This window comes from Homalodisca vitripennis, chromosome 8 (assembly GCF_021130785.1).
Source record: "Homalodisca vitripennis isolate AUS2020 chromosome 8, UT_GWSS_2.1, whole genome shotgun sequence".
In the NCBI taxonomy this organism is placed as follows: Eukaryota; Metazoa; Arthropoda; class Insecta; order Hemiptera; family Cicadellidae; genus Homalodisca; species Homalodisca vitripennis.
The window spans coordinates 64,498,926-64,518,517 of record NC_060214.1 but is presented as its reverse complement, the minus strand read 5'-3'; the positions used below and the strand labels follow the sequence as shown (position 1 = coordinate 64,518,517).

General features: G+C 32.6%; 1 protein-coding gene across 4 annotated transcripts; it reads left to right on the top strand.

Moving 5' to 3' along the window:
- The first annotated feature begins 9,117 nt into the window (after window positions 1-9,117).
- LOC124367634 (protein singles bar) lies at window positions 9,118-19,303 on the top strand. 4 transcript variants are annotated; one of them, XM_046824610.1, is made up of 5 exons: window positions 9,118-9,283; window positions 14,305-14,425; window positions 15,619-15,801; window positions 17,198-17,338; window positions 19,188-19,303. In XM_046824610.1, coding segments are annotated over exons 1-5 (528 nt in total). In that variant the 5' UTR covers window positions 9,118-9,281; the 3' UTR covers window positions 19,269-19,303. The 4 variants fall into 4 exon arrangements, with proteins under 4 accessions (XP_046680566.1, XP_046680567.1, XP_046680568.1 ...); XM_046824611.1 differs by having other exon boundaries at window positions 9,118-9,296; XM_046824612.1 differs by lacking the exon at window positions 9,118-9,283 and adding an exon at window positions 11,461-11,536.
- Window positions 19,304-19,592: the final 289 nt, after the last annotated feature.

Sequence of the window (19,592 nt, the reverse complement as noted above, 5' to 3'; positions counted from 1 at the left end):
ATAAGATTTTTCAATGTTTTTCTGTGTACCTCAAGGGCTATGTAAACAATTGAGCAAATGTGTGTCCAACGAGGTACTACACAGTAGTCTGAGTTATTTATTTAAGTGCGAGATCAAATTTAACAAACCACCAAAGCAGGCATACAATAAAAACGCACTATACGAAGGTCCGGTGTGTAACCGGTTAGATACACAACAGCAGTTGTGAAAGATCATGTGTATCCGATGGGGTACATGTCGTTGTGAACGTTATCATTGAATTTACAATTATTATATCCCCATAAATGTAAAGTAAATTCAAATATGAGTTGTGAAAAGTAAACTCACTGCATACTTTGAAAAATAAAAACGGAACTGTAATTAGACCTTGAGGTACTCCATACATCAAGTGATTTGGCTTTTATTTTACCACTTTTGTTTTTTTCCAGGGTAAACATTTCAACATATTAAGCCTTTTTCATAGATATAAGACTATCTACTGTAATGAACACACTACGAATCCTTAGAGAGTGACATGGTATCGTACGGTTTGAGTAACACCACTACGTACGGCAAGTATAAATTAAATGTTTATACAATGGACATGTATTTAGCATGTGCCACTCGGAGGGTTAATATTACTTTGTGTTCGATGTACATTAGCTACTATCTGTTTTGATTAATTGTTCTATATCATAAGTGTTATAACCAGTTAATTGTGGTTACATTTACAAACGACCAATAATGAACCTGACCATGGTATCCCTATGTGCTGCAGATGGTGTACGTTCTCTTAGTTTGTAAAAATTAGTTTCTTAAGTGCAATAAATCTTTTTATTACTATATTAAAAGCATTAGTGTAAGTTGGTATTGAGTACTACTCTAAGGGAGTGTTGAATGTATTGGGTTGTTGTTGGTTTAATAAATTTACGGAATATTTTGTTTGCGTGGGGACTTGCTTAATTTATGTTTTCATATATTTTGTTCATTAACTTGGTTGATACTAAGGCATATATGATTGGGTACGAGAGCTTTTAGTGTGTTATTGTGATTAATGTGATATAATTAACATTGCATGCACAGAAAAGACAGATTCCAATTAAGAATTTGTGTTGTCTTTTAGATCAAACTTGTAGATGTGCAGAAAGCTGTTTAAACGGATGTTTCTATTTTACAAGAAACGAACCTTGTAAAAAAGTCATTAACTTTAAGTTATTGTTAGATTAAGAAATTTGTGTTTATTTTATGATCTACAATCCATTCAGTGAGTGTTTGAAGTAAAGCTCTTCTGCACACTGAAGATGTGATGTCCAATTTGACTGGTTATTTCAAACATAAAAAATGAAACAAATAGACAAAGTCCATAAAACTTAAATTATTTTCAGTCTTACAAGAAAATAGAATGGTAATTAACTGATTTTGTTTTACATCTAGTAAGCTAATATTATGAATTCATTTTAGTTAAAAAATAATTTAAAAAATTTTATTTTTGTAGCAGTAGAGCGTGAAATATTAACCTAGAGAGACGGTATTTGTTATTTTTTTAAAGTGTCAATATTACATAAACTAAGCAGCTTTCATTAGGGTAGTTGCTATTTTAGCTAGTCATTGATAGACGTATCACCTCTTTGAGCTTTTTAACATTGATTTATAAAGCACTGTGGTATATATTATATCCTAGTTTTAGGCATTGTTCTTGAATAATACAAAAACAATCTCCTTAAAGGCTCATTAAGAATAAAGAAATAAGCACTTTTTTGTTATTAAATACTTTATATATTGGTCAATTACAAACTTACAAAAAATACATTTTTATTTTTATGTTAAAAATAGTAAAAAAAATCATCTTTTTGATTTCTTTACGTGAATACAAATTTAGGTAAATACCAGTTTTTTTTGTTTGGGAAATCTTGAAGCAAGGAGCTGCTGCAATCAAACATACATCACAATGTAATGCAATCAACATGCCCACAACATCTAGTGACAATACAGTGAACTACGTACCGTTATTTATTTCACTGTTTCCCTGCTATTCATATCATCACTCGTCACAGATCAAAATAAAACAGGTCATTGTCATTTCCAACACATAATGAATTGTAGTTTCTTTGCCTACCGGAATTCTTAAGTTCTAACTCCACCTCTAAAGGAATTTTTCATAATTTCAACTGATTCTAAACTGGAATAGAAACTAAACTTCATTGTAGGGTAAAAAATGTAATTCAAAAGGTTGACTACAGACATAGTCGCTAATATTTTGGTTTATCCATATGGTCATGTACATATGAAGGAAATTATGGTCATACGTATCTGGAGTGGACAGAGCTTCACTTCAGACAGGTACTTACCGAATGGATTATAAAAGTATCCTGTTCAGTATTGTGTAGAAATTTCCTTTTGTAAATCTTAAGTTTTTTTTTTCAAGTTTGAAATACAATTAGGTAGATGTTTTGAGGTGTGCCCTTTAATTTCATTGGATACGTTTTTATATCTATTTATGTTATTTTAATGTAAATGTAGCTTCTTAATGTATTGGTTAGTTATTGATTTTCTTTAAAATTTTTCTTTTTTATTGATTATGTTTTGCATGTATATTTTATAGAGACTTTTTAGTACAGATATATAATTTTCTTTGGTTATAAAAGGTTAAGTTATAAATAATTGTACATTTTATAGTGTATGCTTAGGAAAGAGGTTTAGTTAATTACCTCAAAGCTTACATACTTAATCTATTACAAGTGCAAACCACTAACTGGAACGTAATTGAAGTAAGGAGTTCCTAAGACTGCCAGAACAACACAAAAGTGCAATTTGTTATTATTTGTGTTTGTGATATACCTAAAATGTATTATGTACTTAAATTTGTTAATACACTTATAAATAATACACTGTAAATCAGTACTGATGGTTGTTGTTTTCCTTTATCCCTTTTACATATTCTATGTTTTATATATGAAGGTGCTTGGAAAGTAAGTTGCTGATGTATCCGATCGTCTCTGATCTGATTAAAAATGGTGCCTATTGTAAAAGACAACTAATGTTAACGATGAAAAGCAAAGTGGCCAACCGTCAATAACCATTAATGACCACATCAATTGTAAGAACCTATAGTAAGAATGTAGGTTAGAATCTCAGATCTTTCACCACCTTTTTCACTATTATCAAAAACTAAAGTATATGAGAGAGAGACTATGGGGTTTTTATGTTATTGCTGTATAAAATAGACAGTTAACAGAATGGAGTTAGACCTCATTGCTGCTAAATCCCATCCTTGAATCGCCACTGTCAAGGATTGTTTACTTGTAGTGGTGGCATAATTTATTCAATGGGGATTAAAAAGCTTGTACCTATATATATGAAAAGAGCTGAAAAGTATATGCATAATTTGCAAATTATATTTAAACTGTTGTGTAATAAAAAGCTGTAAAAGTGTGTAAATTTATTTATTAAAACAACTTATTTTCTGAATGACCGTTGTAAATAAAAAAACTTTTCCCTGAGCGATTGCGGTGATAGAGGGATGAGAGGGTCAGCTGGAATGTACACTTAAGAGTCAGCTATTCTGGCTCCCCCCCCCCCCAAAAAAAAACATTTAACCTGAAACATTTCTGTTCCTTAGATTTTATTCTTGAATTAATGGAGTCATTTTAAACATTACAAGAGTGTCATCAAATTTGGAGTATTGGTTACATAGTTAATACACATCTTATTTTTATACCATATCTCATCTTTTATTAAAACATTTTTCCAGCAAATTGGAAGTTTTTAATGTCGTTCTCAAAGCTTGGAGCTGTTTATGGGTGCAATTTGGCACAAACGTTTCCACCTCTATCGTCGTCACAATAGTTATCTTCCAATTTTTATTGTGTGACCCAAGCATGTGTAAGTCACACAGGTAGATATCATAACTGTTGGGCGTAAAATAATTCCCCAAGAATTTGTTTTAATTTTTTTAATTCAATGCAGCTGTGTTTAGTCTGTCATTGAGCAGAATTGTACTTTTAATGGGCATATCAAGCCTTTTTTGCTGATAGGCCAGTTGTACGATATCTATTAGTTCACAGCATTAATTATACACCGTTCATGGAGAAAATCAATGGGCAGTACGCTCTGCAATGCCAAAACACGTAAGAAGAACATTGACTGTAGAAAAATGGGCCTTGATTTCCGTGGTCAGATGCTTGGCTGTCACTTCACTGACAAAGCCACTGCAAAATTGTGTGTGACAAATTTAGATTCAACTGCCGCATCAAAAATCTGATAATGTATTGCTCTACAGATTTGTGTATCTCATGCTGACATATTACTAAATAGCCTGTGTGGTTTAAACAGAGACGTATTGCCTCCTTCCATTCTATTGACATCCTCTCCCAGTGTAGATACAAGAGCACTCGTTTAATCTATGAGTCTAAAAGAAAATACCTGGAAATATTTGCCTTGACCCTTGTATTTAATATGCATCCAAATCAAGTTCTGATTATTCAATATTTTTATGGGTTGTTCATACAACATATATATCAAACTCTTATTGTATTTTTAATTTGAATACTCAAAAAGTACAAACATTGAAATAAAATATAAAAAATTTTGGAATGCATATGGATCATAACTTTAAAACGAAACATCTCCATAATTTTAAAAAAGGACTTAAACTTATTTGACGTTTAGCATTGTTCTAAAAGTTTGATTTTGTTGACCCGGGTCAACAACCGACAATAACATATTGACGGGTAATAAAGATTGAGATATCGTAATGAAACTTGGAACGAAGAGGTAGGCTATTACACCGTTCTCTATGACACCTATAAATTTGAAGTCGATCGGACAAGGTTGTGTCTATTTATGTATATTACCGGCCATTGCGTTTGGTGACCAGAGTCAACAACAGACATAACCTGTTGACCGAGCATTAAAAATTTATATTTCTTAATAAAACTTGTTACAAAGAAGTATTATATTATTATTTGTACTGGCTGAAACTTTGATGTCAACCGGACAAGGTTAAGTGCCTATCTTTTGCATATTACCGGCAGTTACCCTTGCTAGCCAGTGTCAGCAACCACAAATACCTGTTGACCGGGTATTGCAAATTGAGATTAATTGGAACATGAACTTGGATTATTTATTGACAGTGGGATACAAACCCTATTTTTATTTTTAGTCATTGTAATCGTTCCTGGGCTATCTAAAATAATTATAATTTAATAAGTAATCATGAGCTTCGGAAATATTGTTATATAAGTTTTAAACTAAAGAAAATACACAATGGTCTGTTATTTTGTTTATTACTTTCCCTTTTCACGTTTTCCACTCTTCATCTACACGCATGCCTAGATGCTACCATCCTGGATATCCCTTAACTCCTAATATTTAAAGAAATTATTCCCAGATTCTAAGTCTACATATTATAACAAATACTTTTAACCATAAAAACTGTTCAGACCATTTATTTATTTCTAAGTGACCTATTTTTATAATTTTTAAAGTGTAGTCTGAAAATAAGCTGAATATTAAAGAATTACTTGATTACAGATGTTTTCCTCGTTTCATCCCAAATCCATTTATTTTTTTTTATCAGAAAACACAGTTAGTGTTTAAATTATGAAGCCAATTTTGTAACTCTTCTGTTATGGCGAAAGATAACAATGAACTATGGCGTTTGTCCTTGCTATCTACTGACAAATTGTATATTTTTACAGGCCCAGAAATACTAGTGGACCTTTTGTTACTTGTCCATAAATTAAAATATCTTTATTTATCAGTCTGTAAATGTCTACTTTACAAATTTCTTCTACGCTGACAGATGACATTTCTCTAAAACAACTGACACTTTTTTTGAACTAGCTACATAAAATTATTACATTTAAAAGTATTTTAAGAGCTCTCTTAATCACGCTACGCTAAAATCGGACGTTTGCAGACGAACTTGTATCGATAATACTAACCTCTCTCAACAATTACGTAACACCACCAGCAATTAATACTATTCTAAAAATTACAATGTAATAAAGACAATTTTAAACTCCAAGTAAAACGTGATTTATTAATATAAAACACATTTCACAACTGTAGAAACAAAACAGTTTCGCAACAGTTTTTTCTGCGCTTTGAACTGTTGCTGTTTCTTCTAGGTTTGTGCATTTTTAAAATTAAAAGTCAACAATTAAAAGCGTTTTCCCTGAGTATCTTTAACTAAAATCTAAATGCAAGTATGACGTATCAAGACAATCACTGCACCATCACTCGGCACGGCACTCACTGTGCTTTACTGTTGTTTGTTACACCCAACTCAATCACAGTTAACTGTAATGCACATGCATTGACAAATGATTAAGCATCTGATTGTCACACGGTGTTCTGGTCACGTAACCAAACATACAGCCCCCACTTCCTGTCTCCTGGACATGATGAACCGCTGAATCATTCTTTTTTTGCCAACTTGCGTATGTCAGTGTATGAAAGAGGCAATGTTTACTCACACCACAATGTTGCACAGTTTTATCCTCTCCAAAGTATTCTGTTTGCTTTTATCGGGGATGGGGAGAGTATAATACTAACTTTAAAATCTCTTGGAGAATTAAGCAAATTTGTTGAATGAATTCAAGCAATTAATTGTTGATAGTTACTTAACGATGCCTCAACCTCCCGAAATTGTGGGACCTTCCGCAGAAACATTTTAATTTTTTAAACTTTCAAATTTAAGAATCAAAATAGTGAATTTTGCACAAAGATTATATGTCTTTGAATCTGTTGTATTGATCACTGATGTTCATAATTGTGGAGGCACTGCTTTAGTAGGCTGTGTAGGATTAATAACTGAAATTGATTTGACTTGTGTATTACAGTAATGTAATTACAAAAAAATATGTTTTTATTGTCTGAAAAACACAGTACAAATCAAAATTGAGAAATGATAATATGTAAAAGAGTGACTTGACTTCTGCGCCATTGTATCTGGCACTTGCTCTGGAGAAACTGATATTTTCCCGTTGTGGACAGAAAGTCAGGCAGTCAATAGCTTATTCCCATTTTGTTCCTTAAAAAGTTCTTGACCCGTTTCAATGTTGATATTTCAGCAGTACATATCGGTAATACTGAATTATTTAAATAATAATAATCGTTTACTAAGAAAAGTAATTGGTAAAATTGAAAATTCGGAGGAGTCTAGCCCCTTGGACCCCCTCGCTGGCTACGTCGTTGCGTGGAGCGTTACGTAGTGTAGGGACTGTCACTTAGATATCTAAAATCTATAACTTTTTTTAATTTTTAAAGATTAATTGGGTGTATAGGAAAACAATATAAAGAGATTTAGATTAAAAACACTTCTTCAATGCCAACATTCTTGGTGAGATCCCTTGAACCATAAACTGATTATTCAAAGATTCTTCTTGTCAAACTATAATTACCATTCAAATATATTTAAAAACTAGAATTAACATTCAACAATTAATTTGTACATTATTTTCACTTCGAGAAGTAATTTTAAAATTTTGATTTTTAAAACTGAGAATAAAATACTTGCAAATTAGCTTAAGTACATATAAATTTTGTACTGAAATTGTACTTTTAACTGATGATATATTACTAGTATATATATAAACTGAATACATTATATAAACTATTCAAGACAATCTACTTCACAAGACACTCTAGTAACTTGACACAGATCACAACATTAAACAAGTTAAATAGAATTAAATTTATTTCAAACATTTAAAGTATTAAAGATTAAGTCCGACATTTTAACTAGAACAAGTGCACAATGCCAACCTGAATGATCTGAAAATAGTAAAGAGTAATAAATTTCAAAATAGTAAACTGTTGTTAATTTCGAAAATCAGAACTTTATGTAACTCTATAATGAGGCTATCTACTAAATATAATTTAATTTATGAATTACACATAAATAACTGTATACAATCTGACTCTTGACAGTCAATGGTTAAACAAAAGACAAAAGGAGAATAATTCACTTTAAAGAAAGATTCTATAGACTTGGACCTCTGTAGCCTAAGCGTTCCTATTAGTTCAAGAAGGAACTCTATTGATTTTGAGATCAAAGGTTAAAGGGCAGTCCATCAGTCTACCTACAGTATATGTGCAGTAGCTATTGATAGAAAGGACCCAGATACTTGGAACTTTGTATATAGCTTCCTCTTGGTCTACGGTCTATTGATTTGATTGTCTTTAGAGTCAGTATGCTACTTATTTTTTTACATTCTGTTAGGTCCTTCAATACTGTTAAATTTTCTTCTTGGACGAACAATATGGTTACCAGCAATGAGTGGATAAATATATCATATTTATCTTATATAGCCTACCAGTGTACTTCCACTATTATAATTGACTATATTTCAGTAGTGACTAGCTTTGACTAAATATAAAAGCAACTACTAGTTTCAACATTTGAATTTATAAAATTGTGATATAGTGGCAGTTTCGAATAAACAGGACTAATTTACTTCACTACATACTTAATTATTATGCAGTTAAAACAATGTCACATTATTATATTAATCTTTTTTTTACAATTGACGTTCATTTGATAAAGAACTTAAAATAACCTATAAAAAATCTCTGGTCATAATCTCAACCAGACAGCATTTGAATTTATACAATTGCGATACAGTGGCAGGTTTGAATAAACAAGGCAAATTCACTTCACTATAGACTTAATGTTTTGACATTGTTACGCAGTTAAAACAATGTTACGCTATTATATTGATTTTTTTTACAATTAACTTCAATTTGGTAAGGAAATTAACCTATCACACAAAATCTTTGGCCACGATGTTCCAAGATTCGTAGCAATGAAAATAAAATAAAAGCAACACTATAATATTTTTAATTTGTGTTTTGTGACATGGCGGTCTACTTAGGGCCAACTTCATATCATCAATTATGTTAGAATTTTCGTTTAGGCCTCCAAACTACAACTAGAGTATTACACCACTTAGATGTGTCAAAATCCATGACGTAAACTTTGCTCTTAATTAACTATTGCTGAGTCAAAGACTGTTCTACAAATATCTGCACTTCTGCAATGGAGTATAAAGAGACTAAAATGACAATGGAAGCACCGGCACTGCCCCGCATGGGGTCGCGGCGGCGGTTTCCGAAATAGATTTGAAAGAGTGACTTCCTGTCTTCCTTCAGTCACCCCACAATATCTTGACAGGGACGGTGTGGAACTACCTACTGTGAGCGTGTCTTGTCTGTGTCTGCCTAACCCAAGATCCATTGGTCGATTTTGAGCATCGATACGTCAACATACACTATAAGTGCACGGACTTTCACAATATATGTAGGTAGTCTACGTGAGTAAAAAATTAAATATTATTTTATAGGCATTTTTAATGCTAAACGTTTAAGTTATTAGCTATATTTATTGTACTTTTAAAATCGTGTTCACTCTCCAACAACATCCCGCCGTCACTACGTTTTAAGTGTTACTGTACTGATAAAGATCTCGCGGATAGGCTGGTGTTCGTAAGATCTGCCACAGTCTACTAAAAATATCGAGTATTTTTATTTTTTGTACTATTTTTTAATAAAAAAGCTACTAAATTTCCAAAACGGCTTTACACCATTTTACCATTTTAGGTTTTGATTCAACGATATTCACGATTGAACCATTCTTTGATAATGTGTTACTTTAACCTTCATACAGATAGTCTGCTGAATAGATGTATTATTTTTAAGTAAAATTGGCACAACGATCTAATAGAAATATCCTTTCAACGTTTCTTTCCTTTAATATTAAACTCATACATAAAAATAACATTTTCCGCAAAAAATACTTTACAAATTTCCGTTGCAAAGTTCTATTTCAATTGATACGATGAAAAAGACTGAAGCCGAATTCCAAGAAACGTGATTTTTAAAGTTTCAAAAGATTAACATTTTAGCAGATAGCATTGCCTGTATAATCGCTACATGTTGTTACAGTTCCCCGAACTCGGAATGCTGTATTTTACTGTGAAGATAAATTACGAAATATTTGGGTTAAAAATAGAGCCGTCTCAGTGTAACGGACGATGTTTAACAGATATATAATGGTGGGGATGTCATTGTCCTAGCTTAGTTATAACACAGTCTAAGTTACTATAAAGATATGATATGATGATAACAAAGGAGACGACATTTGAACATCCTGTGCTGAACCACACTTTGTGTCGGGACTTCCGCTCATGATATTCAATACTGTGTATTTTTTTCCTATTCTACTGCTACAAAATAATTAATTTCCACAATTAGTGCATTTTTTTTGTTAAGCTCCATTTCAATTTCCGATTGGTGCAGCGTTTGAAATCTGACACGGATTGAGTTAATCAATGGGAAGAAACACCGTCCTCAATAATAATTGGGTTAACGTAGATTTAAAACCTGTTTTAAACTTATTAAAAACTTGCGAGGATATTTGCTGCTATTCAGAATTGCTGTTATAGCCTATATTATATATTAAATGTATAATAATAATAATAGTATAGTTAGTCTAATATGTATGTATCAGAATAAATGTTTTATAACAGCTACTAGACAAACCAAGCTTTTCTAGCCAAATGTAGCCTTATATTTTCTAAATATATTGTATTCAAGGACGTCCAAGGGGTGGATCCCTCCCCCACAATTTGTTAATTGTTTCAGTTACTTTTTTAGCAAACGATTATTATTATTATTTAAATAATTCAGTGTTACTGACATGTACTGCTGAAAGATCGTTCTCAACACAGATACGGGTCAAGAACTGTAAGGACCAAAATGAGGTCTTACTTTCTGTCCACTTGGGAAAATATTAGCTGTCTTAAAACATTAACAATTTAACTTTTTTTAATAGTTTGTATTATATTTATCAAAAAACACATTTTTTTGGTGTTAAAGGTCAATGAGTAGTAGCATTTTCACCAGCTGATATTGGCTCCTTCTTAGGCAAAAATAATTTCAATGCAATTCATTTAATTTTCTATGGATTGTGATTGTGCATACTGATACATAGCTTATCATGTCGAGTAAACAAATATGTTTAAAATTTTTTTTTTTAATAAATACATTCTTTACTGCCTAATACTATTGTAAAGAAACAAATCATTCAATGAAGGAGTAAAAATAAAACATGTCTGTCTTACTGTGGCCAAAAATAGATCTACAATATTTCGAATCAGTGACATCTACGTTGAAGCGTAAACCATTCCACATCAATTTATAAGGCAATTAAACGAAAATAATATATGAAGGAGACAACGAATAAGAATAGAGTATACTTGGTGGTACGGGGCTCGTCTAACATGGTTGTGAGGAGATAAAATTATATTTATTTTTTTATTTTTTAACATTACTAGCAATATACATAGAAGAAAGGAAATTATTAGGGGAAAGGAAAACAATGATAGGAAAGGCTCCTTATCTACAATACTCCAGGAGTCCAGTGCAGACTGCATCTAGAGTCTACATTGTTCCTTCATCAGTGTTGGAGAATTGTTGAACACGTGTCACAGCGTTAAACTAAATACGTAATAGATATTTAACTATCAAAACCACTTAAAATCTACAAATATAGGTAAATACTTATGAACATTAGGACGAAATTCGGGTTGCAAGTCCAGTTATTCATTTTATATGTCTCTAAAATACTTTTTGTTTTTACATTTTTAAAATTTAACAATTTTTTATCTGAACAAGACATGATGTTCATGTAGTAAAATTTTTTCGAGTTAAAGTTCATTAATATTAATAAAAAGGCTAAAAATGTAATTATTTTAAGAACTTATGCTTGGTGATAAATAAACTATTACACATGGATACATAATTGTTGAGTTTCAAGATTTAATTTTGATTTGTTATAAAAATACAACTGAGACCATAGGGATTCAAATGGTGCTCTAAAATAAGACTTGTCAGATCTTGTTAGTGTGGAGATAGCGAAATGCCAATGAAGAAAATGTGTGGTATTTTCTGTACTATTTATTTTAAATTTATGAATGATCCATTCTGGTTGTGTTTAGGCTATTCATAAACTGAATAATGTAGGAAGAGTGATGGAAATAATGTCTACTCTACTCATTAATTGGCCAGGTTATGGGGCTTGTTATCTTTATCTTGTCTGAACATGTCATTACCAAACATTAACTATTAGAGAGCCTTCAGTTTAGTTCTAATAGCATTGATAGAAACTGACCTCAGTTGCTCTAGTGTTAGTTACCTTTGCTGTGTGTTAGTTAGTTAATACTAATTATTGTAGAAAGCATGGTAGGTGTTGACCAGATAATCAGGTGAGCACAGAACAATGACAGAAAAAGTCATTTAAACTGAGTTAGAGAAATCTATTTTTGTTACAATTCTGTACTATGAATTAGAAAAGTTTTCTATTGTTCAGTCATTGGGAGTATGCAAAACCAATATAGTAAACATTTGTCATACAAAAGACTTAAAAAGTAAGGGTTCTGTTCTGTTGTACCCTTTATTGTCCATTAAAATTCTCTTTATTTTAAGGTGGGTTTTTCACCAGGGGAAAGGATTCTCCCAAAATTTTGAAATATTTGTCTGCATTTAAAAGACGTGTATTCATTGTTATTCCAAGACTTCGATTTATTATCGGCTGAGCCAAGGGTGGATCGAGTCCTAATTTTCAAAAGGAGCCACCTGAGTTTTAGTTTACTATTATTATTACTTTGACAGAAAATATTTAGTTTAAAATTAAATGTTTAGAAAATAATTTACTAATACTTGAAGTGTAGTTTGTAAAGTTGTTTTTTTAACACCTTATTTCAAAATCTCAGAGGGGGCCATGCTACCACACCCCTGGATCCGCCTCTGGGCTGAGCATTAGTGAAGCCTGTCACTTTGAGGGGCTGGAAAAATTTCATTTCTGTCTGTCTATCTGTCCTCACAGTCTCTTGAGAATAAACTGACAAAGTGAGAAATGCAATAATCTTTTTACGAAAATTAAATTGTTTAATAAGTTACCATTAAATGCTAGGTCTGTATCTTTAGTCAAATTTCAAACAGTTTTAAAATGTTAGTTAAAAGTTAATACATCTTATTGTGTGGATGAATTTGTAAATTGTGAAACGACAACATTATTTTTGTTTAATTTGGTATATTAATGTATTTATTTATTCAGTTTTGATATTGCTGAGTTATAAAATTTTATCCATTCTGAATATGTCAATAGTTATTGTTGTTGATTTATATAGATCTATTAGTTTTTGGTTATTGTTATTATTAATTAACATAGATCTATATATTTACTGGTAGGCTAAATTGAGTAAGTAGAATCTGAATTGTGAGTTTAATTTTAGTTTAAAATATTTTAGTAATCTGACAAAGCCTGTTTTATATGTGTTTAAAGACCATTAAAGATCTTAAACATTGACCCTCAGACTTGAAATTTTGATGAAGCTTTGTTACTATATTTCCTAATTTTTGACATCGATTTTGACAATGGTGCATGTCACTCTGTGGAATTTGGCTGAGTGTTAGTGAACATTTTGTATTTGTCTTAAGGGTAACCAATATAGCAATGAGAAAATTGCAGTATTAATAATAAACAAACTCAGTACAATCATATAACATTTCAAATGGTATAGTGACATATGTAGCTATAGATTTGAAATGATCCATACGACCTTAGTGAAGCCTGTTACGAACCACATGACAGGCTATTTCTATCTTATCTTTTAGTATGAAAGATCATTAGAAAACATTGTTACTAAAATTATATTAATCCCTTATTGTTTGTAAAAGAGTACAGAAATATGTTTAACATTTTTAATAGTAATAGTTTTTGAACTCATGCATTACTTGAAATCCTGTTGTTTCAAAATGAGGATGACCCTTACCCATCCTGAATATCCTGTTGACTGTCACTCCAGAAGCAAGTGCAAAAGTTTTTTTTTAGGATTAAGTGGGTTTCACAGTTTCTTATCCTAATGAATAAACATCAAACACTGGAAATCTGCTTAGTTACAATTTTATTCATATTTAAGAAGTTTTAAAGCATAAAAATTAGCACACATAATCTTTTATGTATTATTGTAAAATAAATATCTTGTTTAATAAATACTGAAGGAATTCTTATTACTCTATTAGTTTTATTTTTTTAGTGGAGTAAAGCCAATATAAAATGTGACTGTCACGTGCTATTCCCATTTTGCTGAGAAAAGTTGTATGACTACTAACACTAAATTTTAAAAGAGTTCCCAGAGATTTTACCAACATATTTGCTGTGTCATAAATCATCTGAATGCTTTCCCTGAAAAAATGAACTTGGATTTGCCTCCACAAGAAATATAAATGATAGTACAATTACTAGTGTTGTGTGCATAGGATGGGTAGTCGTGGAATACCATCGGTGACAATATCTCGGAGCCGACCTGCATCATCGTGTTGCTGCCTTCATCTCCAGTTCTTGCAGACTGTTCCTGGGACCTTGAAATTGGCTCAGCTGGTGAGTGGTGTGTTTGTTGGTAATTAGAAATTGACGAGTCATCTAGTTTCAATTTTGATATATTATAGTATCAAGAACAAAGGTTTTTTAATAGCTCAATTTGCTGTCAAATAAATTTGTTCTCATGTTACATTAGCTAACTTTATTTCCATCAAAATAAAGTATATGAAGACGATGCTTAAAGTCTCTCGTAACGATGCATTCTGATCTTCAGGGTTTTGAAATAAGCATTGCTTTAGTTCTGTGTGCATTTTGAAGGGATTCTGCCATAAATAGTTTACTTTTTGAACACTGCAGAGTGGTCTTACTCTCCAATTCACTGGAGTGAATACAGAACATTGGGAATGTGTAAATGGAAGAGCAAGAGAACCTCTTAAAAAATGTTTTTGAAATTATTAACGTAATAAAGGCAATTTTAATTTATTGTTCATAAATGAAATTAGTTAATGACATGAATTTGCTTTTAAATGAAATCAATGTATTTCAAGCTTCACACTTCATATTGAATCAAATTAGTATGAAAGGTGTTCCTAGTGGTACATATATATTTGTTTTATAAAACAGAAATCTCATAACCATGACTGCTATAATATTGGGTCTGGTTCATGAGAGGATTTCAATTGTCCCACAGCCAATCAGCAAAAATTAATTTCTTTTTCGGTCAATAGCAAAGCATTCCAATATGTGAGTGAGGTTTAGCTAGGTTGACTTAATTATTAGTATGGACATTCTTTCTGAATAATAATTCTAACAGTATTTCTTACATATTGGGCTGGCTAACTGCTCAAAGCCTGCATATATACGACTTCTTGGAATTTAACTTTTGACAGTATTTGAACAAGTAATTGGTTTCCCACAATATGGTGAGAAATAGGGCTTGCAGCCATAGTAAAGGGTACAAGGTATTGTACAGATTATATAGTGAAGTCTACCAGACTGTTAGGTTAGTTGATGAATTCCTGTTTCTACATGTTTCTTATAGTGTGTGAGTTATTGGCTCAAAAGTCTAAGCTAGCTTTATTCTCCCACCCTTGGTAGTTAGCACACATATATTCAATACTGTCATTCAGTAAAAGTACTTGACCTACTTGTCTCCTAAGATTTTTCTGTATGCCTCTTGAATGAAAAGTTTTTATGACCTCTGCTATAAAGTACTGACTTGTCCAGATGAATTAAATTTTCCAATTTTCCAGATGATCGGGAGTCTCTGTGAGAGTCTGCTTGTGACCTATGGCTTCGGTTATTCGCAAGTGATAGGTCCCGCCTTTCCCTCGCTACTCACCACAACGTCCAGTTGTCTCTGGACTACCTCTCTGCTACTAGTCTGTTACGTGTTCTCCCTCAACTCCTTCGGGCTCATCAGGTCGTCTGTCCTTGTAAGTTGTGTTGATGAGACAAAAGTTCAGATCTTATTGACAGAGAAGTACAGAACTATGTAAAACCGGAACTTCTACAGTATTTAATAATCTGAATTGAGATCTCTTTTAAACCTTGTTAGTATTCCCCAGATGGTTCACTTATAGCTGGTTTATATCCTCCAGTTGAACCCACACTGGGTACAGCAAAAATCAATGTGTCACTTAAATCTGGGCAACTGTCCAGGAGCAGCACATCACTAACCGCAAATGTTTAGATTCTGGGGCGCAAGGGTAATTCAATAGGTCTATTCTACTGTGGAAGATGACTGTTGGAGTCGGTAGGATTCGTTCCCTAAAAGTCAAAAGTTCTTGCCAGCCTAGACATAACGGTGTGCCACCCTTTGCTTGCTTTGGCTGGAGAGGCTGGTTCAGAGCTGGCTTTCCCCTCTTCCAAGGGGACATGACTTGAGATAAGTTCCCTAAATTTTTCCTAATAAATCTTGACAATCTTACGGCCTCATAAATCCTCATAAATCTTGGTGGCCCCTACCTTCTAACTTACCCATAAGGAGAGATGCAACTGATTCTTTTAACTCTCTTCATAGTATTCATTGATAAGTTTGGCTTCATCATCAGATTTTTTTTATGAATAGCTGCAAACTGTTGGAACTCAAAGTATCAGATGTGCAATACCTCTTTATTTGAGTGTAAGAGACTGGTTTATCCTTTGGAGTATGATTGGATAAGCATTTTCGATTGTCTAAACCCTGAGTGGTAGCACAAAACAGTGTGATGATAAAAGCAGAGCAAGGCGATTGAATTTTAGCATAGGACTTCACAAAAATGTGTTTAACTGCGAGATTGTAAGAATGGGCTGTACTGGTGGCCATCTTGATTTTAGTCGTATAAGAACAATGCTAAACCTCAAGCTCTTTTACAACCTGATTTTTAATCGTAGACACGTGAGAGGTCTCTCGTTTTAAAGATGTCATTAGTAAGGATACAAAAGCGTTTTAGTTTTTTCAATAACTTTATAGGTTATACAGAAAAATTTCTAACTTTGGAGAACGTTATCGTTTAAATATTTGGAAATTTATATGTTTTACAAAAACAGTAAAAAGGTTTGAATGCGTGTTAATTATATTGAAAAAATTAAACATCTTCCATAACTCTACTATAAAAATAAGGGTATAAAAGTGCATGAGGTTTAACATTGTTCTTATGGAGATAAACTCAAGGTCGTTTCACAACAGCTGGCTCTTAAGAAACATGTACCACACCAACTCCAACACATCTTAAATTATAGACAGTTCTGCCTTAATAGAAATACTAATAAATTGTAATGAATAATATTCGTATTGTAAAAATAAATATTATTTGTAATTGGATTGTTATATGGAATTCTGAATTGCAGGAGCCTCTTTACAACATAGTGGCAGCAGTGTCTTTCCTGAGCTCTTCCATCTACATGTTCTTCTCCGTCAAGATGTACCTCTACCCTCTCTACATTGTTACCATCGGATTTGCCGCATATCCAGCCATGATGGCTGCTTATGTGAGTCACCATTGTTTTTTTTTTTACTTAGGAGGGGAAACAGCTTTAGTCAAAATATGGGTACACAACAAAACAATTTGTTTGATGACATTAAGGCCAAGAGAAGTGTCAGAAGGAGACCATCAAGGCTTTGCCAAATGAATTATTGACCAATTGGAGCACTTTTTCAGCTTTAAATTGATTTTTATTTCAGCAAATATCACATGTTCAGGTACACAGTTCTCTGGTACTTTTACTATATTTGGTCAGACATTCAGCAAGCTTTGATTGGGCCCCTCCTGACTATGTAGGTTTAAAACACAACTTATAAATATAAAATGTAACATATATGTTCTTTGTAGAACAAAATTCGTCACTGCCAAGGACGTAGCCATCAAGGGAGTCCAAGGCGTCCAGACCCCCCCAAATTTTAAATTTTTTCAAATAATTTTTAGCAAATGATTATTATTATTTAAATAATTCAGTATTACTGACATGTACCATTGAAAGATTGTTCTCAACATTGAAACGGGTCAAGAACGTTTTAAGGAACAAAATGGAGAATTGATTGATTGACTGGATTTGCCATACTATCTGTCCACTAGAGAAAAATATGTCGTTTTGACCAAACCCTCTCCCAAAAATCTTTTCCTGGCTATGTTCCTGTCTACTTCTTGGGGATGTCATTGCCCAATGCTTTCTAAGTAAGCTAAAACATGTAGTGGACAATGACCAAGTGAACTGGACAACACTGTTTAGGCAATTGCGTTTGCTCATAACTGAGCTAAAAATAAACTTTGACAAGTGAATCAAAATGAAATCTCCACAACCTGCTGTTTCTGGTACCTATTTCTAAATTTGTTTACTATAAAGTGACTTTAGTTGTATCAATAAACCGTTACTGTATTTAAACAGCAAAAACATTATAGTAGCTAGTTTTTAAATGGATTATAATTGAATGTGTAATTTTGTTCTATTTAAATTCAGACAATTTTACAAGATTCCATTCCAACATTTGCCATGAAAAATGTTATAGGCCATGTTATTTTTAGTTTTGTAGACGAGTTTACAAATAACCAAGATATAGTAAGTCACATACAGGGTCTGTTCAATAAGTATTGGGATTGGTTCGCTGTACCAACTGGTTCAATGGAGCAGTGGAGGGGGGGTACGAGCGATTGGCCTTGGTAGAGGGGTTCTCACCACTCAGGCACACTTTAATTCAGTCCCCTGCGGGCATACGTAGAAACAGGAGGTGGATTTTTGTGATGTGTGATTTTATATGGTGTCATTGAGCCAGCATGGAGCAAACTGTCAAGCAATACTACGCTGTGAAGTTTTGCTTTAAACTCGGGAAATCCGCGTCCGAGACCCTTGAACCCATTAAACAGGCTTATGGAGATGATGCCTTAAGCCACACAAGAGTTTTTGGGTGGCACAAAACGTTTAAGGTAGTCCGGGAGCTCATCAAAGACGATCACAGCATCGGACCCCCGACGATCGCTCGGACAGATGCTCAGGTGGCCACAGTGAAAACAGTTTTGGATTCTGACAGGCATTTAACCACACCCTTATTAGTGAGGAGACAGGCCTTTCAGTTGAAAGCGTCCACACCATTGTAACAGAGGCAAAATTCAGTGTGGAGACTTTACCAGTATTCCGGAAACCTGTTTCCAGCAGGCTTTTGACGAGTAAAAGCTGCACCGAACTAAGTGTATTGATGCAGGAGGAATGTATTTTGAAGATTATGAAGTAATTGTAATAATATCTGCAATAAATTTAGATTTTTGAAATCAGTCCTGATAATTATTAAACAGACCCTGTATTCTGTCTGGAGCAGTCCATAAAAACTTGATAATGCATTTTTCAGATGCTAGGATTTGTGATGTCCATCCTGCATGGACTGGATGCCTACCATGCTTTTAGGCACTACAAGGGTATTGCAATGTAAATTTAAATATAAAAATAAATAAATAAAAAAATAAAAAGTGTTTAATTTGAATTATTACCTGAGAAGCAAGCTCAAAACCTTATTATGGATTCCAAGAAATCAAACTCAATGTACTTCACTGTACTAGATTAATATTATCACCCATAATTCCAAATTATTTTTTGGATTCCGTAAAATATTCTTTGCTTCATTTTTTGTTCATTAGTTTCTTCTAGGAAAGTCTATAATTTATAAACAATTATTATCAACAGATAATCATATTTTTAACAATTCAACCATTGAATCAATAATATCTAAGTTTATGAAGTGAAAAATTTATGGATT

Coding starts and splice junctions, on each gene's coding strand:
- LOC124367634 (XM_046824608.1), top strand. CDS start 12,223: ATGGTAGGTGTTGACCAGATAATCAG. Junction 12,249..14,304: donor GGTGTTGACCAGATAATCAG/GTGAGCACAGAA, acceptor TTGTGTGCATAG/GATGGGTAGTCGTGGAATAC. Junction 14,426..15,618: donor CCTTGAAATTGGCTCAGCTG/GTGAGTGGTGTG, acceptor CCAATTTTCCAG/ATGATCGGGAGTCTCTGTGA.